Source organism: Pseudochaenichthys georgianus, chromosome 5 (genome assembly GCF_902827115.2).
Source record: "Pseudochaenichthys georgianus chromosome 5, fPseGeo1.2, whole genome shotgun sequence".
Lineage (NCBI taxonomy): Eukaryota > Metazoa > Chordata > Actinopteri > Perciformes > Channichthyidae > Pseudochaenichthys > Pseudochaenichthys georgianus.
The window spans coordinates 39,156,360-39,181,326 of NC_047507.1; the positions used below are offsets into that span (position 1 = coordinate 39,156,360).

The 24,967-nt window shown below is 40.5% G+C and overlaps 1 protein-coding gene across 1 annotated transcript in view; it reads left to right on the top strand.

Annotated features, from left to right (window-relative positions):
• Window positions 1-7,381: 7,381 nt before the first annotated feature.
• LOC117446491 (protein-glutamine gamma-glutamyltransferase 5-like) overlaps window positions 7,382-24,967 on the top strand; it is a 31,485-nt gene continuing 13,899 nt past the window's right edge. The window contains exons 1-5 of the mRNA XM_034082692.2: window positions 7,382-7,465; window positions 12,061-12,231; window positions 13,387-13,635; window positions 15,527-15,645; window positions 15,908-16,036. Of these exons, the coding sequence (XP_033938583.1) occupies window positions 7,441-7,465; window positions 12,061-12,231; window positions 13,387-13,635; window positions 15,527-15,645; window positions 15,908-16,036 (693 nt within the window). The 5' untranslated portion in view covers window positions 7,382-7,440. The remainder of the gene's footprint in view (window positions 7,466-12,060; window positions 12,232-13,386; window positions 13,636-15,526; window positions 15,646-15,907; window positions 16,037-24,967) is intronic.

A 24,967-nucleotide genomic window follows, 5' to 3' on the forward strand; every position in this document is an offset into this window, starting at 1 on the left:
GTAATCGCGCCGCCCCCAAGCATCACATCGCGTCCGGTGTGAACGCAGCACACATTACATTTCAGCATAGCAGTTCAGCATCATCTTTTCAGCATAAAGCATCCCCTCTAGAAATTTCTTCAGGAATTGCATTCTCTAGTTCCATCTGGTGTTCTGTTTTAAGTTCTGATCATTGTTTGTTGGAGGATGTGTGAAACCCCATTAAAATCTTGTTGCCTTAAAATTTGACAGCTTTCCCTTTTGTCATGTAGTGTGAAAAAGGGTAACCGTTATTAACATGTTAAAGCCGTCCCTTGCATGTGTTACAACCGTCCCTGTACACTGGGATGGTTGTAACAGTTGAGTGACTGTATTTAAATACATTTTCCAATCTGTGCTTATTTCTTAACAATACATTGTTTCAGTAGTTGACACATTGAGAATGGATATTATAGCAAAATGGCTATCCTAGTGTAAACGTCTTTTTACTTATTGGGGAAAACCCAAAAAGTGTTACAACTGTCCCATGTCTCCCTACAGCTTTTGTCTTTTACCCCCCCCCCCCCCCACACATTTCTAAAGTATTTTATTTTTTCATGAGATGTAATTTCATCACAGATTCCAGTGAAAATATTTGGATCTGTCATGCTTCATTGTAAAATAAAGGCGTCCAGAGTTCCAGCTAAGTTACTGACGTGTCATGCTATCATCTCTTTTGTTTTGTTTTCGGCGGTTAGTTATAAAAAACACTCCTGATTCCCATTCACACCCCCAGGTGCAATGTGAGCCAGATACTCTCCCTAAAGATTTGTTTTCACATCTTAAGGTATCTAGACTGTCAGTTCAAATTGTCCTCAGGTGAAAAGGTAGTTGTAAATTAGGTTATAACATTCCTCTGTATCGCCAGCACATCCAAGAAATACCAGGTGCTTTTGTAAAACCAGTGTAGTTATGTTGTATAGTATGCCATTACATTTGTGGTCAGTCAGCATATTTCTAATGTTATTACAATGAGCACACACACAGATGTTGTGCTCGGAGGAAGATACACAATGAATTATTATGTTGATGTATGTGAAAATATATAAAGCCCATTGTTAGGACTGACGATCACTATTGGACACATGGAAGTGAGTAATAATTCAATGTGACTCAAAGTCAACTGTCGAAAGGAACAACACTTTATTTGAAACTGAATGAATGCAGCCTTGATATAACCGTGGCACTCTGGGGCTGAAATTACATTTGAATTTTGTAATCTGACCTTTAATTTGATATCTTATCCCTATCAACCCAAAAATTAAAATACATTGTTTGTTTTTTTAATAAAGAAAAGTGATGTGTCAAATCTTATTTAACCACATGTCGTAATGCATGTTTTTATTTATAACACTTAAAGCTAGCTTTGCCTCTCAGCCTCATACTACGCACCATAAAACAACTGCAGTAAAAGTAACATCTAAAATACTTTAAAAAATATCTTATTCCAGGAACTGATTTCAAAGGACAAGTCTAAACTAGAAGTCAGTTGTTATAAAAGTGCACACACACACACACACACACACACACACACCGATTATTGTACACTATAATGAAATAAACAGATAAATAAAATAAAGCCACGCATTATGAAATCATCTACAATCAAATTACATTTATATAATCATGTTCAAAATCATTTTATTACTCAGGTCATTATAACATCTTATAGAATCTTCCCATTTATATTCAAAATGACAGTGACAGTGAAATCTAAGCAAGAGTCAATGGTGTAACAGTGTCCGTCTCGTCCTGCCTGGAAAAGACCCAGTGATAAAGGGTTGCATATTATAGAAAATGTTTAAACAGGAAAAATATATAACATTAATTTAATACATTGCCACAAGTACTGCATTTACAATATATTTTGTTTTCATAGAGATATGCATGTCAACAGTTTGGGTCTCCATAGTGGTTATCAAGCTAACTGCCTTTAGAGTATTATGAAATCCTAGTTATTTTTTAAATGAAAACATGTAATTATTTAGATGTGCTTTCTGTTACATAGTTTAAATACATATATATACACACATGTATATACATTGTTAGAACATTGTGCCCTACTATTCTTAAAACGTTTTCAGCTGCAAGTTAGATTTTTTTATGTTGCCAGAATGTTATTATTTTAGAGTACGATAACGTGCTTTATCGTTCCGATTTATCAGAAGTCTTTTTTAAAATGCGACCAGCAGCTAGTACAAGTCACTGTCGGTGTCGCATGTACTGGAGGGGACCCAGAATCAGACTCGGAATCAGCTGGTGAAAGTAACATTTGTTTATTAGAAAAGGGGAGCTGGGAGTGGAGGTTGGTTATGGCGGCAGTGGGAAACAGTTGTTCCAGGGTGGGTAGAGAGGCCAGGTTGGTCTTGGGAGTGTGGAAGGCCTTGGATTCCTCCTGGGAGAGACATCAAAATGAGTGTGAGGCAAAAGCAGGCAAAGTTGTCAAAGAATATGCTGGTAAAAAGCTAGAGCGGCATGCAACAAACCGTTCACGGCAACAATCCGGCAGGGGATGAGTGCAGGCTGCAGGCTTTCATAGTGTGGCTGATGAGCAGGTTGCAGGTGTGGTTGATTGGAGATTGCTCCCAGCCGTGTAGAGCAGACCAGCAGGCAGAGAGAGAGACACACAGTAGAAACAAACACAAACAAACACTAACAGGGGTTTCAGGGACGGGCAGTGACAGTCGGTCCGTTCCTCTATATGTCTGTCGGTCTCAAATCTAAAGGGTGCAATAACGATTTTTATCCAATATGCATAAACAGCGGACACTGTTTATACGCAGCCCTCACAAACCACACACGGCCAGATAGAACATCTAACAGTTAGAACCTACATACGAGACACAACCTTTAAAGTCAGAAATGTTTTTGATTATTTTCTGATATTTTAAACCTATGATATTATGAATACTGTGGGCCTACATACCTTAGTGTGATTATAAGTGCATGTGAGTGAATATTGGCATGCATACATTCGTTTTTATACGTCCTATTCATTGTCTCAATGCGCTCATACATCTTAAGAAAGTTATCACCAACATTGTTAAGAATGTTTTTAGGGAACGTTATCCTACCTTTCAGAAGAACATTCTGGGAACCAAAATAAACCGTCCCGCTGAAAACGTTTTAAGAACAGTAGGGCATAATGTTCGAACATTTCATTTCATTTCAAACCTTTATTTATACAGATAAATCCCATTGAGATCATTGATCTCTTTTTCAAGGGAGACCTGCTGAAGTAGTTCCACATGAAACATAAAAACATAAACAGAACAACAAAAGGACATCATACAGCATCATTTACAAAATTATCCACATAAGCAGGTACCAATAGCTTCCGATTGAGTAGCATCCAACCGAGCTTTAAATATATTTAGTGGCACCAGATTGTTCAGTTTCCATTTAATTTGCAGACTATTCCAAGACAGAGGAGCTGCGCATCTAAAAGCTGTCTTCCCTAAGACAGTCCTAGCAGTTGGCACATTTAATAAAACCACAGCATTCGATCTCAGGCAGTAGCCACTTACAATTCTCCGTGAGATCAGGGAGCAGATATAAGATGGAAGTTTCCCTAGCATGGCTTTGTATATAAAAATGTACCAGTGACTGAGCCTCCGTACAGTTAGTGAAAGCAAACCAGCCCTTGCATACAGGGTACAGTGATGGGTTAATGCTTTACAGTTTGTCACAAATCTCAGTGCGCTGTGATACGCAGCATCTAACTTGACCAGGCAATTGGCAGGTGCATTCATATAGACCAGATCCCCATAGTCCAGCACAGGTCAAAGGTCACAGAGCCTTTTCCTGGCCTCAAGCGAGAAACAGGACTTGTTTCTGAAAAAGAACCCTAGCCTAACCCTCAGCTTTTTAAGCAGGTTATTGACATGAAGTTTAAAAGTGAGACAATCATCAAGCCAGATACCAAGGTATTTGTAACAGGTAACCACTTCGATTTTTATTCCTTGCGTAGTTACAATATCTAAAACAGGCTCTGGTGTCTTTTTTGCTTTTGAAAAGAGCATTACCTTGGTTTTATCCACATTTAAAATAAGCTTTAATTCAGAGAGCTGAGTCTGAACAATGTTAAAAACAGCCTGTAATTTAACAACAGCCTCAACAATGATAACAATGTTATCAAAAACATCTTAAGAAGGTTATCAAAAACATCTTAAGAAGGTTATCACCAAACATTTCAAGAATGTTTTTAAAGAACGTTATCCTACCTTTCAGAAGAACATTCTGGGAACCAAACTAAAATGTCCCGCTGAAAACATTCCTAGAACAACGAATGGTAACAAACATTTCTAGCTGGGAACTCACACATGCCACCCCAAGCATGCAATATCTGTTTGTAGCTTATCATGAATTACGTGCTTGTTTGTTTTTTTCAAAAGGAAAATATGGTGGCATCAGATTTTTTTAAAACATTCTTTTCAAACAAATGCAACAAGTTTGTTTTTTAAAGCGCTCTAGAAATACATCTAACGTTGACCATGACCGTGTTAATATTTGCCATAACAGGAAAGTTTTATAAAAAAAGAATACCATCCTGAAAACATTTTCAGAATGTTTCTTGGAGAATGTTCTTCATTTGTTATCGTGTAACATTGAGGGAACGTTTTATAAAGAACATATTTGATATGTTACCCAACAACGTCCAAAACACATCCTTAGAATGTTGCAGGCAAAACGTTCCACCTTTGTTAATATATCACATTAAAGGAACGTTTTATAAATAAACTTTCTGTCATCTCAGGCCTCAATAACATCCTCAAAACATCCTCTGAATGTTGCAGTTAAAACGTTATGTCTTAGTTAACCTTAAACCTTATAGGGACTTTATTTGAAATAATAAACATCCTAAAAAGGTTCTTTGAACATCAGATTAAAACGTTTCTTTAAAACATTATTTGAACCTGTAGGTAATGTTAGCCAAAATTGTGAGAACGTTCCCCGCTAGCTTGGAAGGAGAACACTTACTTCCGGGTGTGAAATTATCCGTTATCCAATGGGAATGTTCTTTAACTGCCGCTGACATGGACAGATGCGGTGATTCCCTGAGCATCAAATACCGCCGCCGATGAGAATACATTGCAATCAGTTGAAAGCTCTTTGCGTCAGTTTATGAAGCTGAAGGAGACTCGGTGCGTCACAACTAGTGCTGCGTACCGGTACGCCGAACCGGACTTGTAAAAAGTTTCGGTTCAAGTCCGGTTAAAACAGGAACGTCGGGAACCGGTACTTGGACTCGCAAAAAAACTAGCACTTACGTATATTCTGGTGTCTGTGGTTATTTAAACATTCCCTGATAAACGTTATTCAGCGTCAATAAATGAGTGCTAATCCCAGTGTGCTCAGTGTACAACATCACATGTCATTTCACCTTCGATTCACGGTTTGAAAACGTAGCATTTCGCCACATGCTAATGCTAACCGGAAGTGAATACTTTTCAGAATAAAAGTATTAAGTTAGTGTGAACTTCCGTTTTTTTCAGAATAAAACTGATTTAAATTAAATAGTGTATTTAATTCAAAATTACGCCATATCAACATTGATTTTAATTTCTAACAGTATGTATGTACATCACTATGTATGTAGTATGTACTGTATAATGTACACATGTAGAGTTGTAGAAAATACATGGTGTACAGACAGTACAGTACACTCTGACTGTACAGTCACTATAGTGTATACTGTATAGTAGTTGTGTAACAGTGTAATGTAGTCTACTCTACACTCTACCTTTCAGCAACGTTTTAGGGATTTAGGCTCAGTCAGCTCAGGGACTGTTTGGTTACTTTAGTTTGGTAAATGAAATAAATGTTTGAACTTTGTAGTAGTTCACTGTAGTTGCTGTCATAAGTCATTTGTAGACTAAGTGGCAAAAAGTGTTTTTTTTACATTTGTACTTTGAAGAGAAATGTAGACACAAGTTGGAAGGGAGCACAATAAACCTGACGAGTTTGAATTTGAGTTGATTATGAGTTAATTTTCAATTGATAATTAGCTCACAATAAGTTCACTTTAGTTACTCACACAACTTGACACAAGCCATGGGTTCAGGTCCGGACCTGAACCTCTGGACTTGAGTCCGGACCTGAACCTGAATGTGAGTCCAGGTACGCAGGACTAGTCACAACTGCACGCCAAAGCACCCTGACCAAGCGTCGCTCTTGGACTATCAGGGAGTGAGACTGTTACCCTCACTAACTGCACTGACTATCTGAAATTAAAATGCCAGATGAAGGAAGACAGTCATTTAAATGGCACATATAATTATTTGTGTTGTCAATCCACGCCTCATGTTTTTTCCCCATTGTGACGCATGGTGTTATTAACAATTAGTGTGCAATCATATTTCCTGATTTTCACGTAAAACTGGCTTTCTGAGTCACACTTTGTTTCGACATTCGGAAAAATCATGACCTATGACCATCGAACACACACACACACACACACACACACACACACACGCACACACACACACACACACACACACACACACACACACACACACACACACACACACACGTATTCATACTCGTAACTCTTTATTTAAAATGAGTCAAAGATGAAAAATCGACTGAATAACACTAATTTTAAATCCAGACTAAAGACTTTTCTTTTTGCCGCTGCTTTTAATTGAACTTAAACTGGACTAACTTTTATCCATGTATGTTTTCTTTTAATGTTTATTTTATTATCTTTTCTTTTTAATGACTGATTTTAAATGCCATTTTCTTAATGTCTTTCGTTTTTTGTAAAGCACTTTGAATTGCCTTGTGTTGAAAGGTGCGATATAAATAAACTTGCCTTGCCTTGCATTACATCAAATCTCAGTTTCTATGTGGTTTCCAAGTGGCCGAAAACACAACCTACCAAACTATATAAAATGTGCCCCTTTCCTTCTTTGTGAAGTCCATGAAAGATGAAACCAAGAACAAAAGTAACATCATGTACGTTTTTTTATATAGCACATTTAATTTAATACACAATGGCAATTCCAAGTGCTTTCAATTATTATTAATGCAAATAAAAATGGAAAATAAAACACTACATAAAGGTGAGAGAAGATATATTAAATTGGGGGCGGCAGTAGCTCAGTCTGCAGGGACTCGGCTTGGGAACCGACCGGGTTTAGACTGGTAACTGGAGAGTTGCCCCTGCTGAGACCCAGTGCTCCGGGTTATCCAAACACTGCCAGCCCCTTTCTGTCCCACCTCTTTAGAGCATGCATATGGGCACTACGTCTTTGTGGACAAAAGTTGTGCCACTTGTTACAGGTTCATTAGAAAGGGGGTTGGGCTTCTCAAGTATTTAAATCTCCACAAACGAGTTGTGCCTCCAGTGTGCTGCTGACTGCCTGCCAGCGCGCATTTTTCTGTACATCAACGATTCTAGGAAGGAAGCTTTTTGGAAAGATGACATATTCAGCTCCAGAATCTGGTAAGAACATTAGAGTCTCCTGTTACTTGCATTTATTAGATTGTTTAATAATGGTATTGAGTTTGGTTGCAAAACATAGTTTGACAGTCAGCCAACATCTAAAATAGCATCAGCTCATATTAAGAGGAATTATGTATACAATCTTAATATGGACTTCTAACTGTAAATGTAATGATTGAACAACTTAGCTAGTTTCCCAAAGCTCTTTAAGAAAGAAGATGCTTTTTGTACAAAACAAATGAAACTGTTAAGCCAGGGCTATTCAATTACACATTCAGTTGGGCCAGATTTTATAACTACAAAATTCAGCTGGGCCAGACATTCAGCGGCCTGTAAAAAGCGGGTAATGACACATTTTAAACCAACACATATTACTGCGATGAAAAACATGCAATTTTTATTCATTGTTCATCTAACACACAATCTACATCAAAAAGTGCATAAAAACACAACAAATTAGCATTAATTTAACAGAATCTGAAAAAAAGTGCACAGTTGTAGCATGACATTTGTTTGCTTTAGAAGTCAAATATTCAGGTTTTTTGTTTTAACCAGGCACATCACAAAGTGCATTTAACTGAATACAATAATAGCAGTCTTAATAAATGTCCTCACATACAAAATAAAATTGGATACACATGCACATCAAAAAGTGCATTAACAAACAGTTAAAGAGCTCCAATGTAACAAAAAGAGGTAATACTATAATGTTTTCACTTTTCAAGTAATAACAAAAAAATCATACGTTTTGGTCACAATTGACCCAGACACATTACAAAGTTCATTTAAATGAATACAAAAATAACTGTCAAACCCTGCACAAACCCATAACAAGGGATGAGGGTAAATAACATGAATACTACACTACACGTCTACTATAGGTGCTTACTATCACCTCATTTGTGATTTGTCATCGCTGACTTTTTTTTTGTTGAACAAGAGCAGTGATTTTTGGCTCATAGGATGTCAATGCAATCTTAAGACATTGGTGAAGAGTGCTGTCAGTCAGGGAGCAGCGAGTGCTACTTTTTATTGAGTTCATGTGTGAAAAGCTTGATTCACATGTGTATGTTGATCCAAACATACTGAGCACACAGATCGCTACTTTCTGAACGTTAGGGAACTGCTGTTTTTTGACATCACTCCAAAACTTCGCTGGCCCGTTAGTGCGCTGCTCTGGTGCCATGGTTACGGATGAATGCATGTCAATAAATTCCAGTGTAAATTTCCCCTAGTCGATGCAGGGGACCACTTCCTTTGTTCTGGTTGATACGTCCCCCTCTATTGCAACAGTGAAGGGGTCTCTGACAAAGCCCATCACCTCTGTGGGCAGAGCAAGTCCATCCAACCGGCAAAGTTCTCTTTCAACCTCGCAATGAAATCTGTCATCACATCCGTGATTTGTGCCGGGGATGTGATGTATTTGGGGAGCGTCGGAAAATGCAGCATCCAACCCGTACTCAAGTCGGTCGCGAAAAGGTCCAGCTTGACTTGGGCAATGACTCGCGCATCTGCTCCACAAGATCAATGACCGATTTGTCTTTGTTTACACTTCAGAGTTGCGATAGACATGTTTTAGAGTTGCTATCATATGACCACCGTTACTAGCACCACCAGATACACTTTCAAAAAACGTACTGCGTTGTGGTTTAGTGGTTTCTATGCAACGCGGAGTGTTGCATTCATGGTCTGTACTAGTGTAGGAATTTGGCTACGGGAGGCTGGGCCACTCAGGAGTTGGTTCTGGGCCGCATCTGGCCCGCGGGCCGCCATTTGAATAGGCCTGTGTTAAGCCATATCTTTTAATGCCTGAGGGAAATTCACTAGCGACTCGATGCTTAATTTGACGATGATAATCACATTACATGAATGCGCTGACAGGATGCACAGTCTGTTGCTGCACACTGCTGTAAATATGCTTATGATGCAGGTTTTCTGAGTGTCTTCAATTCAGGATTAAAATATTATTGTCTAAAATGTTCCTAAATAAGATTGTTTAAGTCTATTGTCTATTATATTAACTAAAAACTAGTGCTGTCAAAATTATCGCGTTAACGGCGGTAATTAATTTTTTGAATTAATTGCGTTAAAATATTTAACGCATTTAACGCATGTGCAGAATGGCCCGCCCCATATGTGCCACCAGTGGCAGCGCCAGGGTATGGCTGGTAGGCTACACCCATACCAAGAAATGGCTTAGCCCCACCGTGAAAAATGATGTTAAAGTAAGCAAAATAAAGTCTGCCAACTCGCGGAGTAAATTGCACAGACAGCAGTTAGTAAGATTGATTTCAGTAGCCACGGTTTTGAAAACTTTTGTCACGTAGTGATCGTCTTCTCAATAGAACATCTTTGATAACGGCGTGGTGTTGTTGCAGGAAGTCCCGACGCAGAATACTCTTGCTGTAGTACAGGGCAGAGCCATATAATAGTAATAATATGGCTCTGGTACAGGGGTGCACATAACTGATACGCAGGTTATGTGCGTAATCTGAAATGCGTACCGTCACTTGTGTCACAAAGCGCATTTGCGTACCGACGTACTTGTGAAGCTTTTCCAGAAGGCGGTTAGATCACCGGACGACAGAGTCGGTCTCCGTGTGCACAGACAGGGCTGCTGTTAACGTCGGTCTGTACAACGGAACTGTGCCAAAACTACGCCAACCGGCTGCGGAGGGAGACTCCCCCCTTCACTGGAGAACTGCGCTCAAACAGCTGATCACAACGTTCACACTCTGTGGTCACGAAGTACTCCACGAGCCGCCGCCCCCCCCCCCTCTGTCGACTTTCCTGAAGTACTCCCCCGTTGATAGAAATCAACACGTAATGAATTAAGACCCCACGGTTTGATGATTGATAGGTGTGTGGGTTGTCTTTAATTTTCACATGCAGAAAAATGTTATAATAAACATAGATACTGTATGTTAAATTGATATATCCGCCTTCTTTCATTTATCTTTCCATTCCCACAACAATAAACATAAATAAATGGCATATTTTGGACATAGTTTGAATGGTGATTAATCATGATTAATTATTTTTTAAGCTGTGATTAATCTGATTAAAAATTGTAATCGTTTGACAGCCCTACTAAAAACAAAACAAAAGGGTTCTTCAAAATGAAATGTTTTTTTTGTTGCTTACTATTGTATTGTAGTATACATGCTCACACACTTTGTCCTTCAATATTCTGCAAGTATGACCACAAAATACAAATGAATAATTACTTTAATGACTTGTGTTTTATTTAACTTGTTGAAACCTGCAAAAGCCGGTGGCGAGTCTCAAAATTGCAGAACCGGTTCACTGTGGGGAATCTTTCTAAAACCTCCCTTGGCTCCGCACCAGCAGCACTGGAATCGATATCTGAAAACTTTTCTTTAAATCTTCCCACTCATAATTGTTTTCCAAACACTTAAGAAAGAAAACTGGTACGGTAATAATGTCAGCAATTAAATAACAAGTAAACATGGATTTAATCATTTGCATGTAAAATAAAAACATAAACATTGAATTTAGCTGACGCTTTTATTCAAAGTGACTCTCAATAAGTAGAATCAAGCATGAGGATACACATTGATGTACAAAAGCTTAAAATAAGCAAACATTTAAAGTACTACAACTTTTTTTTTACATTTAAACATTTAAAGTACTACAACTTTTTTTTTATTGTATTGGTAAAGGTGCAGTCCAGACACAATACAACTACTTCATTTTCCACCCGAGAGGAAAGTTGTCTTTATGCCACTTAAAGAGTTATATCATGCTAATTTTCAGGTTCATATATATATTTAGTGACATGTCTCCATGCTTTAATGTTCTGTTACTGCCTGTGCTGCAGCACCTCTTTTCACCCTCTGTCTGAAACCAGAGCCCAGTCTGCTCTGATTGGTTAGCTTGTCGGCTCTGTTGTGATTGGTCAACCGCTTAGAGATGTCCCGCCCCTTAACCTATCACTTACAATGTGTTGGAACACTAGCCAATAGAAGCGTGAGTGTTACAGAGTGATGTCACTATGTCGCAGAAGTAAACAAAGTACTCCTATGGGCGTTTCAGGATGAAGATGTCTCAAATATTAGCGTCTGCTTGGTATGTTTTTTATAGCAGTTCATCTCCGAAATTGTTACTAAAGCACCACGCCCAAAGATCTTGAGTTGGTGCCAAAACATGACTAAAACTATGTCTGGGATTTGAAGAAGTAAATCAAGTCTTAAATCGACTACACACAAACAGTTTGGAAACTGCAGTAAAGCACAGGAGGAAAAAACGTTCTCGAAGAGCAAGTCAGAATTAAATTAAAATACATTCTACAGAATTTCAAAGAGGGTCGGTAAAGAAAATGAAAATCCATTTCATGTTCAAGTAAGACCCTCTGTAACTGCCTATAATGTTTGAACCTATAATAATAAATCACATCAATCGTGTGCAAAACGTATTCTAGGTATTTTATGAATTTATTATTTAATACTTTTCCAACATCTTTTGGGACCACTATGAGCAACCATAAAAACTTCACTAATCTTACATTTTTAATCTGAATAAAGACGGTCGCTATTTTTTCAGCTTGTTCATGTTTTTTTTTTTTTTCCTCTCAGTTTTTAAGGGAGTGGACCTCCACCCTAAGAACAACAACTTCCTCCACCACACCAGTGAGATCTCTGTGGATCAGCTGATCGTGAGGCGAGGTCAGCCCTTCAAACTGACCCTGAATGTGGCGCAGCCTTTCGGCCCTAAACTGCACCAGCTGCACATCACTGCAAAGACAGGTTGGGCTTACTTTAAATGATGCGTTTTATTTTGAAAACATGCCTCTTCCTGAGCTTCCAGTACGGATACAGTTGCTCAATATGGGCACTTTTTTTTGAAGAAACATGACCCATCCTGAGCTTCCTTAATGATACAGTAACTCCATGAGTCCAGTATTTAGAAGGGGTGTGGGGTTGGGGGGATTGATACAAAATGAGACTCTCTGATCACTATAATACGGGAGGTTATTCCATAATAAAGGGTGTGATAAGAAAAGGTACTTTGGCCTAACTGTGTGTTTTTGTGTTTGGGTGTGTCTGCACTAATGAGCTAATGTCAATCAGCTGTGTCTGTCTGGCAAGATCTACGGTTTATGGTGACACTGACTGTTGCTGGGGCAAGTCCAATAGATAATGCTTTGAGATAAATCTATGAAAATGTGCTCCTCCTTAGTGTGATTTTAGTGTGTGTAGTGTCAAAGATGGCCATGGCAGCAGGTCACACAACGTGTAACGGCCCGTCCACACTACAGCTTCAAAAACGGTTTCCAACGCGTCCGCCCCCGACATACAAAGCAAAAAACCCCGGGGATTTTATGCGAGCAATATATATATATATATATATAAACTCCCCAAACAGGCGAAAACCTACCAGTTTCCCCCACTGTCTCTGCCACCTCCCTCCATGCCTGGTTCCTCCGGTTTGTATCCCGGTAGGTGAAGAGGGTCTGGTCATACAAAACCGGGTGATTTGCTACGGCGATAGTTAGTTTCTCCTCCATCTTTTTTTGAAATATAGAAATGAACGGCGGGATATCTCTCCCAGCTTAGACGCGGTTTGATTGGCTAGGGCTTGAGCTGTCAGATTTTCAGAAACGGGATTTGATTGGCTGGCGCTGGCTACTCCGGCGTCAGAAGTTGAACATTGTTCAACTTCTGACGCCGGAGATGCCGGAGACAGACCGCTCTGCTACCCACAATTCAGTTCGGCGAAAAGCGAGGCAACGTGACGTCACCCCATTCAAAGTGAATGGGCAGACGCGTTAGAAACCGTTTTTGAAGCTGTCGAAGCTGTAGTGTGGACGGGCCGTTAGAATGCCGAATCATATGGCCACAAAATAGGGTATTTTTCATAGCATGTGCACCATTACGTTAACTTAATTGGCTCCTCTGCAGGAGAAATTCCAACGGAGAAACAGGGTACGCTTTCACTCTTCGGCATCCCAGATGTGGTGACCCGCTCCCGTTCAGCGATAGCAGTATGGAAGGCAGATCTGCACAAGGACTCCTCCCTGCGAACTCTGGTCCTCAACCTCACCCCCCCGGCTGTCACCCCTGTGGGGGAGTGGATCCTGACTGTGAAACTCGGGGGGGAGGAGATGCTGCTGGGGAAGCTGGTGGTGCTCTACAACCCCTGGTGTCCCGGTAGGTGCTTCATCTGTCTGGTCAATGGGAAGATACTTTAACATCTTTAAAAGATACCAGTTTTTAAAAGTAACCAAGTAGGCCTACAGTCATACTATACTATTGTATTAGTACAAAAATACAATACAAACTGAAAATAATTTAATTGATTTAAAAATGATGGTATTGCTTCGGCATACAAAATAGTCTGCTCTACTGCGTAACAACTGCTGAACGGCGGCAACAGCAACCACCTAAAATGACAGCAGCACTGAACGAGGTTTTCTGTGACTGTCCAAGTCTGTTCACAGTTTCTTTTCCACTAACCTAGCTAAGTCCTTAAACACCGCCAGAGCCCATACCGTGTTCCTGTTCATGTTTACTTCCTGTCTTCCTTCTTCTGCTGTTCACGTTAGTGTTTACTTCCTGTCTATCTCCTTCTGCTGTTCACGTTAGTGTTTACTTCCTGCCTGTCTTCTTCTGCTGTTCTCTTCAGTGTTTACTTCCCGTCCGTCTTCTTCTGCTGTTCCCGTTAGTGTTTACTTCCTGCCGGTCTTCTTCTGCTGTTCCCATTAGTGTTTACTTCCCGTCCGTCTTCTTCTGCTGTTCACGTTAGTGTTTACTTCCTGCCCGTCTTCTTCTGCTGTTCCCTTCAGTGTTTACTTCCTGCCTGTCTTCTTCTGCTGTTCCCTTCAGTGTTTACTTCCCGTCCGTCTTCTTCTGCTGTTCCCGTTAGTGTTTACTTCCTGCCTGTCTTCTTCTGCTGTTCTCATTAGTGATTACTTCCCGTCCGTCTTCTTCAGCTGCTCACGTTATTGTTTACTTACTGCCTGTCTTCTTCTGCTATTCACGTTAGTCTTTACTTCCTGTCTATCTTTTCTTCTATATATTTTTCTCACGTTCAAAGCTCTGTCTTTTCTTTTCTCCGTTGATACTCCTTAGCAACGGTCATTATTTTGCTTAGCAGCTGGGTGCTATCGAGTATTAACAACCTGTGAAATGTCCAAATGACCAATCAGAATAGAGTAAACAACTAACTTGTGTAATAATACAGTATACAGTAGAACTATTTAAAAAACAAATAGTTGAACAATTATTAACAGGCAATAACATAAAAGTAATTATCAGATATTGCGTATTTATTTATTATTTAGTATTTTTACACTGTTACACTCAATATCTCAAACACACTGCAGCAGTGTAGAGAATATCTACCCTATGGCGAAATAATTAAAGTTATTTTGGAGTGAAAAGGAGTTTAAACAGTCCGGTTAAAACAAATGATATCTATCTATATAAATATAAATAAATAAATAAAACATACTATATATAATATACTATATATATATATATATATATAGTATATTATATATAGTATATTTTATGTTATAAATTATTACAAATTAACATTCAAATTAACTAAATTAAAGTCACTCAAAACATTTTTATTTTAAACTTAAATAAAAAGGGGGTTGGTCGATGGAATAGTCAAACAAAACATTATTTATTTATTTATCTTTGGTGACAAAAATTGTTTGTATCAGTTCAACTGCGTAAAAAAGAAGAAAATAATACATGAATCACTATGCAAGAAAGAATGTACCACCAGTAGGCTAATGTGGAATGTATAAATCCTGCTTCACAAATTGTTTCTCAAGTAAAAGTATATCAGAAGGACTTAAGATAATAAAAGGGGGAAAAAAGGGTTTTTACAGTTACATCTGTCCTCTTTTGCCATTAAGTAAGATTGCTAAAGTAAGATGTTGAATACAGGACATGTTATCGTATAATTTGAATACAAATAAAAAGTCTGTCTTCCTGTGTGTCTGTCTGTCTGTCTGTCTGTGTGTGTGTCTGTCTGTCTGTCTGTCTGTCTGTCTGTGTGTCTGTCTGTCTGTGTGTCTGTGTGTAGATGACTGGGTGTATCTGAAGGATGAGGATGAGATACAGGAGTATGTGTTGAATGAACAAGGAATCATCTACAGAGGTAGTCAAAGACATATCTCCCCTGGAGCCTGGGACTTTGGACAGGTACACACACACACACACACACACACACACACACACACACACACACACACACACACACACACTGTTTTGAAACATTTGTTTATATACTTTTTAGAATTCAAGTACACAATACAAATTGTAAATCTGACATTTTAGTGGCTGAACTTTAAGTTTGAGTTTGAATGATCTACTGTAAAGCAAACTGCAAATGATGTATCTTTTAAAGTTTAAATAATTCAAATATATTTTATATTTCAATTCAAAATTCTCTCCCTTCTTCCAGTTTGAGGACAACATGGTGGAAATTAGTTTATTGATTTTGGACCTTAACCTCAAACACAAGAAAGACCCTGCTGACGATGTCTCCGCTCGCTGTAACCCCATCTACGTCAGCCGCGTGGTCAGCGCCATGGTATGATATATATTTGTATTTCTTACGCACGGCTTCCTAAACCTTTTTATAGCAGCTAAGCCTTTGTTGGCTGACAGTTCAGACTGTTGTGTACCAAAAATCCAGAAATGATGCGAGTCAGTGATACCACTTAATGCAGAAAGTAAAAACGTTCTATCGCTCATTTCATTTCAAACCTTTATTTATACAGATAAAATCCCATTGAGATCATTGATCTCTTTTCCAAGAGAGACCTGCTGAAGTAGTTCCACATGAAACATAAAAGCATAAACAGAACAACAAAAGGACATCATACAGCATCATTTACAAAATTATCCACATAAACAGGTACCAATAGCTTCCGATTGAGTAGCATCCAACCGAGCTTTAAAAACATTTAGTGGCACCAGATTGTTCAGTTTCCATTTAATTTGCAGACTATTCCAAGACAGCCCCAGTGAGATGATGGTGAACTGTTCATGAACTTGTCATGAAAAGTTCATGAAATATTAGTGAACCATATTCATGAACAGCTCATAACAAAGTTGATGAACTGTTCATGAAAGTGACATGAACATTAAATGGCACTAGGGCAGTTCATGAACTACTCATGAAACTCCTGTGCTGGAATGGTTCATGAACAATTCATGGAATATGGTTTTAGGCAGGTTCATGAACAATTCATGAAATGGAGTTTTCAGTGAGTGTGTAGGGATATTCAACCAAGAACATTTCAAGAATTGTTCATGAACATATCAAGAACTGTTCATAACAACTTCATGAACCGTTCATGAACAGTTCATACCCAGTCACTGAATATAATTCAATGGCTGGCTATGGACTGTTCATGAACTGTTCATGTACATGAACTGTTCATGAACCATTGACTGTGGGTCAATTGGCAACCATAGAAAACAACAATTATGTCAATCACAATGGAACTTTACTCAAATTAACAAACAAACAAACATACATGTATACAGGTGGAGCACTACAATTAATCCCATCACTATTTGAAGCAGTTCTTGACACTCAGCTGCACAACATTTTTTGTTACGGGTCCCAAAAGCTTGGGTACCACAGCAACAATAAATGATTTCTGTAGAAAACAGAAAAGTGCAGCAGCAATAATTATACACAGGATCCGGTTGATCGTCTGGAATGCTTCTTATTCAAAATTCAAAGTACACAGTTACATTCAAATAGCTGAACTTTACAAACATCACATTTCTCCATTTAAGTTATCTGTCTGTCACAGTCAATTACTGTATCTCAAGGAGAAATTCAACATAGTCAATATAAATTATTACATTACATTGCATTTAGCTGACGCTTTTATCCAAAGCGACTTACAATAAGTGCGTTCGACCAACAAAATACAAACTTGAAGAAAACAGAATCATATAAGTACATCAGGTTTCATAGAGCAAAAACATTTCAAGTGCTACTCAACTGGCTTTAGGTAAGCCAGTCCATAAGTGCTTTGTTAATAGTTCTATTGCTCGAAGTGGAGTCGAAAGAGATTAGTTTTCAGTCTGCGCCGGAAGGTGTGTAAGCTATCTGCTGTCCTGATGTCAATGGGGAGCTCATTCCACCATTTTGGAGCCAGGATAGCAAACCCACGTGTTTTTGCTGATGGGAACTTGGGTCCCCTTCGCAGCGAGGGTGCAGCGAGTCGTTTGGTTGATGCAGAGCGGAGTGCACGTGCTGGGGTGTACGGTTTAACCATGTCCTGGATGTAGGAAGGGCCAGATCCATTCACAGCATGGTACGCAAGTACCATTGTTTTGAAGTGGATTCTAGCAGTTACCGGAAGCCAGTGGAGGGAGCGGAGGAGCGGCGTGGTGTGGGAGAATTTAGGAAGGTTGAAGACCAGACGAGCCGCTGCATTCTGGATGAGCTGCAGGTCGGATGGCACATGCAGGTAGACCAGCCAGGAGGGAGTTGCAGTAGTTTAGGCGTGAGATGACGAGAGCCTGGACCAGAACCTGCGTGGCTTTCTGGGTCAGATGGGGACGCATCCTCCTGATGTTGTAAAGCGTGTATCTGCAGCAGCGGGTTGTAGCAGCTATGTTTGCAGTGAAGGACAGGTTGTTATCTATAAACACATAACGCTATCAAATAATACTTTCTATCAATATATCTATCTTTACCAAATATAACATATTATGGAGATCACAAAAATACACTGTCAATGTTAATAAACAAAAAACAAGGCAATGTGCCTGCAAGACTGCACTCAGGTAAACAAAACATATTACCCGTGCGCAGCAGCTAACCTGCCTGCGAGCCTTCGCTCAGGTCACATTTACCCAGGTGCGGCTGAAGCCCGCGAAAATGGCATCTATTGTTGCCGACAGTTTAGTATTTTTAAAATACCGTTACTATGTCAAACATGCTCAAAACCTTCTGACACACTCTCCTAAACATCTCCAACATCATATCTAATTCACACAAGTTAACATCGATCATTTTCATTATGTACTGACCTGTAGAAAACAGAAAAGTGGAGCAGCAATAATTATACACAGGATCCGGTTGATCGTCTGGATTGCTTCTGAGGAGGGGGCGGAAGTGTCCCCCCTAAGGTAACCCAGATGTCACCGCTCACCTGCCAAAGGTTCCACCTTGGCGCTACTTACTCGTACTGCTTCTCAAACAGTACAGATAAACCATAAAATGATATGAATGTCACCAAAATAAATACAGATAATGTTCAGTTTCAAATTCACTATTGTTTTGTTTTAAGATTAAAAGTTTTAAAAAAGAAAGAAATGTTCAAATAGTAGATGAATATTCAAGAGGTCTTTAAAAACATCACACTGATCATCAAAAGTTCATAAAATGCTCATGAATATTCCAAAATATTCTGAACTCGCCACAATCATCCAAAATTCATGAAATGCTCATAGTCATGAAAAGTTCATGAAATACTCATGCAAACTTCTTGGGGTTTTAATTATAATGTTGTGATTGGCTGGATCATGAAAAGTTCATAAATTGCTCATAAAAGTCTGTCATGAGCAAAACAGGAACTTTATATGAATGAACAATGTTCATAAACATTTCATGAACTGCTCTTTAAAATGGTTCATGAGCATTTTAAGAATTTTGGTTCATGAACATGACAAGTGAACATATAATGAGTTGTTCATGAATGTTTCATGAGTGCTCATGAACAGCTCATAAAGTCATGAACTCCATCTCGCAGGGGAGAGGAGCTGCACATCTAAAAGCTGTCTTCCCTAAGACAGTCCTAGCAGTTGGCACATTTAATAAAACCACAGCATTCGATCTCAGGCAGTAGCCACTTACAATTCTCCGAGAGATCAGGGAGCAGATATAAGATGGAAGTTTCCCTAGCATGGCTTTGTATATAAAAATGTACCAGTGACTGAGCCTCCGTACAGTTAGTGAAAGCAAACCAGCCCTTGCATACAGGGTACAGTGATGGGTTAATGCTTTACAGTTTGTCACAAATCTCAGTGCACTGTGATACGCAGCATCTAACTTGACCAGGCAATTGGCAGGTGCATTCATATACATCAGATCACCATAGTCCAGCACAGGTCAAAAGGTCACAGTGACTAGCCTTTTCCTGGCTTCAAGCGAGAAACAGGACGGGATTGTAAGTGTTAGCATGTGTTACGGCCACAGCCTCGACTCCACTTTAGTGGCTCACACTGAGACCCGCAACATGACAAAAAATACACGCAACAACAGTACTTAGTAACGGACATTTATTATTATTGAGCCGTTTTCTTACAAAATCCAAATGGGAAAATAAAAAGGTCTGGAGGACTGGCCAAAAAGAACAAAAGGAAGGAGGGAGCTCGAGCCAGCCACACCAGGGGCCGTAGGACCAAGAGCTTCCCCCCTAACCAAAAGCCAGGCGTAAACCCTATGGAAACAAAGAAAGCCGTGAAAACTGGACTACCAGGTCCTCCAGGCTAAACATAAACACATCTACACCACACAGTATAGCTCAAGCCCCAGTACATAAACAAGGGTCTTCACAGGAGAGTGTCTCCCGGCATCAGAAAAGGGCGAGACATCCTTCTCCTCCAGCTTCTCTTTATACATCCGCGACTGAGTGGAATTGGAAACACCTGGGCAGAGGCGGAGCCAGGGGCAGACCAGGTGCACCTGCGCAGCAGGGAGACAGAAAAAAAACAAGGAGGGGAGCACGTAACACCCCCATCATGAGTTAGTGATTTTTATTTTTTAAAACAAAATAATCACAACAATCAACTTTGAGTTGACAGACGCAATCACGACTACGTTTTCTTTTACGACCACCCAGGGCCATACACAAAACAGGCAAATACCAGACAAACACACACAAATAAACACTCGCAACAACCGCTACATATTGATAAGCGCGACAACGCATCGACCAACACATTGTCCTAACATCATAAACTTAGACGGAGACAGGGGCTCTGGTTTCAGACAGAGGGGGAAAAGAGGTGCGGCAGTACAGGCAGTAAGAGAAAAAGAAAGGCCTTTTTGAACATTAAAGCATGGAGACAATACACAAATGAAATGAGCATAAAAGGGCCCCTTTAGGAAAAGTCAGTTTATCTTGCATGTTTCTATGGTGAATGGAGAAGCAAAACCTTTTGGTGTAGTTTTGATGAATTAATGTTAGTGAGGACCAATGGAAGTTTGCTACAACAGCAAAATATGTTAAAACATCTGTTTACAAACTCCCAGACAACACGTGTTGTATATTAAAGTCCTAATTCATCCACTCGTGTGCTTAAGACTTCCTTAATGTCACAAACGAGCTAAGAACCAAAATGCAACACATGGGAAACCAGGGATAGTCGGTAACCACCTTTTTTATAGGCAAAGGGCTGGTCGGGGACAGGCGAGGGTTCCAGGAGTAAGCAAGATGGGAGACGCAGGTACAGTACAGACAGGGTCAGGGACCGGGCAAACCAGAATAATCCAGGGACAGGCAGGGTCAGGAAACAGGCGAAGCAGACGAGGTCGAAACCGGGAGAGCAATCTGGAAGGTAATGCGGGAAAGACTGGCATGCTGCGAAGTACGATCTGGCACTGAGGTGAGAGTGAAGGGGGCCTATATACTAGTGGAGCTGATGGGTGCAACAGAGTGAGAGAGAGAAACAGGGTGTGACTACCAAGCGGCAAACTCTGGCGAACAGCCGGGAAGCCAATACGGAAGTGCCACACACTGCAGTTCATACATGGGCCGCTAGGGACTGGCTGCAGAAAGGAGCAATTTCCATAGACCCCCATGTTAAAATGCCCAACTTTACAGCAGAAAAAAACATGTTTCTACCCATGGATGCAATACATATTATTATCGATATAGTTAGATTCCACCTTCGTGATTATGAATCTGTGAGTGAATTGTTTTCTAACATGACCCTTTTATTTATATTAGGTCTTAAAGTGTTTGCATAAATTAGGGCGTGGTCACGTTGATGGACACGTACATGCCTCACTGTCAGCTAACAGCAACTTGTCCACTCTGCTAGGCTACAACCATAGAGGCTACAACGTTAGTTAGTCATAGTACTGTACTTGACCCTTTAGCTTTAGCCGTGTTCGTGGTGATTGTGCCTTTTAGGGAATATTGTTACAAATACCAGACAATTAAAATGTCGTGCTGTGCGCTTGAATGTACTAACAGAACTTCCAAGAAGTCTAAAATGATAATATTATACATGTTAACCCCGTTCGCAGGTGTTTGTGTGCTTGGTAGCTTAGCTTGTTACTTATTAGCCAGCTAAGGACGTAACCCTTTATGCATACATATACATTTTAGTTTATGATTCAGCCTTGGGTAAGACTTTTATAGTCTATGCCTATGACGCCCATAATGCTAAACGGGAGCAAATGTTAATAGGGGACCCAATTATCCCAGTGGTGGCCGCCGGAGCTAATGGAGCCGCAGGGGGCTAGCTCCAGCCGGCGTCCCGGAGCTAGCCCACTGCGGCTCCGTTAGGTCCGGGCGGTGGAGTCTGTCTTTTCTCAACGTGTGAATGACAAGCATTAAGAATAACAAAATATAGCTAATTATCTTGCAGATTGTCTCATTTGATTATGAATGTAACGTTTATATAGGGGAACTACACTGTTAGCAGTAACTTGGTATGCATGTATTTCATGTTAGCTTAGCTTCTTAGCCTGAGCTAGCTCTGTTTACTTCCAGTTCGGAGGCAGCAGGTCCCGCCTTGGCTCCGCCTCTTTGCCCTTATTTGGAGCAGGCGGGATTAGACTCTGACGTCACAGTCGAGCCGTTAGTGGCCGACTCCGCCTACTAAGGGCTTCACGGCAACTCTGCAGAACCCTATGGGTGACGTCACGGACACTACGTCCATTTATATATACAGTCTATGGTGACTACCAGGTGACTAAGGAATGCTAATGCAGAAAATAGGTGAGTGAGGGAGCAGACTGTGACACTTAACATGCATTTTAAAATACACCTTGGCTTTTTTATTAACATCCATTTATTTCAACTGATCGAGATCCTCTCAGTTTTTCATCATTCATTGTGCGGCCAAATGGGAATTGCAGATGTAATGGCTTTTTAGAATGTACTGAGGGAAAAAAGAATTGTTGGCAAATGTATTTTCAGTGACACAGTCTTAAAGAGCCTGTGACACGAGTTTCCCCCATCATCCAAACCCATCAATTTGAGTAAATATTGTCCCCTTGAAAACCGTTATTGAACTGATTTTGGATATTTGTACTTTGATAACCATTAATCTGCCTTCAATGTTGACAATTTTCTGGATCTTCTCGGGGATTCTTCAAGTCCCGCCAAATGATGTGTGACGTCATTGCGGGCACAGCGCTCCAGCTGCACCGTTCAGGATCCCAGCTTCTGCATGTAAACGCACGATGGTGCACACAGCAGCAAGCTCAGACAGCGATGACAGTTTAATTTTGAACGTGTCTGAGAGCTCATATGAGGCTGAAGGATCGGTTTATGTTGTATCTGTTAGAAGTTTAGGAATTAGGTGCGTCAATATGGGCGATCATATGGTCATGTAGCCAGTGGTGGAATGGGACTAAAAATCATCCCGGGACTCTCGACCGGCCCACTTCGGTACCGCTAGTAAATTGTCAACGGGGGGAGTGGGGGATGTCAGGGGCGGCGGGTGCTGTAGATAGCAAATGTAAATATGTAAATATTTGTGTCACTGCATCCTGGTAAAATACAAATATAATGTCTGTGTCTTTGACCTTAGCGCTGCTAGCCACCTGTGCCCTGTACTACGAAGCCAGTTCAACATACCCTGGATATGTTTGAGTAGCAAACAAACTAACAACAACAAACTAACAAACGAGATCTCGCTAAGCGGTCCTACGACGCTGGTTATCAACTCGGTAAATCAAGCCAGGGTTTCTCTCTCCAGCTGAGAGCGCGTTCACGTCTAAGACACGAGTGGATCTGACTTTAATTACATTTGACTCGAGTGTTTCGTCAACATAATGTGTTGCTTAAAATAATACTTCTGCATCCAGTATGTGACACTGTGAGTGTTGCACGGCCAGATACGGCTCAGCTGACTCAGATCAGGAAATATATGATATATTGTGATATTATATGATCGATGATCTGATTGATGATGTGATATCAGTGTGATATGAATGAGAAGTTTAAACTGTATTTCCTTTATCCTGTAATATGACTTGAGAGATTTAAACTCCGCACACTGAGTTGATCTCTTTTCTATAGACGCCGGAGGCGGGCAGCGTCAGGTAACATAAGTTATTTAGCCTTCCCAAACCTGAGCCTCACGCGCCACCTATGGGGGATGTGCTAGTATCCGACCGGCCCACTTCGGTACCGGCGCATCGGGATTCGTCCCGATGGCCAGTCCGCCACTGCACCCAGCCCACGTAAACTGTCAACGGGGGAGCCTCGCTGCGGGGAAGTAGTAGTAGTAGTAGTAGTAGTAGAACCTTTATTTATCCAGGAAAATCAATTAAGAACAAATTCTTATTTACAATGATGACCTGACAGGAGGCACAGGCTTCCTGAGGGGATGGGGTTTGGGAGGAAATAAAAAGACACACTCCGGGCACTACAGAACCCAGGAGACAACACAAACACATAGAGCAAAGATGACAGGCATAGCAGTTAAACATATAAAAACTCTAAAACAATATTGCTGTGGTTCAATCAGTCATTAAAATCAGCATCAGGCAAAGCAGCTGCATGTGTGTACCAGGGTGTCAATAATAGTGACATTGAAGGTGCGGGGGGAGACAAAGGTTTTAATCTTTAATGTTTTTTGAACGGTATTCCAGCTATCTGCCCCTGCAAACTGAAAGGCGGAGCGGCCAAAGGATGTATGGGCTTTAGGGATCTTTAGCAGGATGCTTGTAGCTGACCGGGTGTCGTGCGTTGGGGGTGTGCGGAGTTGCAGTAATTGTGTGAGGTAGAAGGCGGTGAGGCCTAGGAGTGTTTTGTAAACAAACATCAGCCAGTGGATGTTGCGTCTGGTCTCAAGAGAGGGCCAGTTAGCCAGAGAGTACAGGTCACAGTGGTGTGTCCTGTAGGGGGCATTGGTGGCGAAGCGGATGGCGGAGTGATACAGAACGTCTAAATGATCGAGAGCTCCTTTACACACCGAGCGGTAGATGGTATCACCGTAGTCGAACAGAGGAAGGACAATCATCTGGACCAGAGAGAGTTTAGCAGATGAAGTGAATGAGGAGCGATTCCTGTATAGAAAGCTGAGTTTAGCTTTGACCTTGGTCTGAATTTTGGAGAGATGTTCTGAGAATGACAGATTACTGTCAATCCAAAATCCAAGGTATTTATAAGATTTAACTATTTCGAGGTCCCGGCCATCGGCGGTCACAATAGTGCCAGTTTGGGAGGCACCACTGCGGCCAAACCACATGATCTTGCTTTTAGTGGTGTTCAGGACCAGGCCAAGGGCAGAGAGATGTGACTGGATT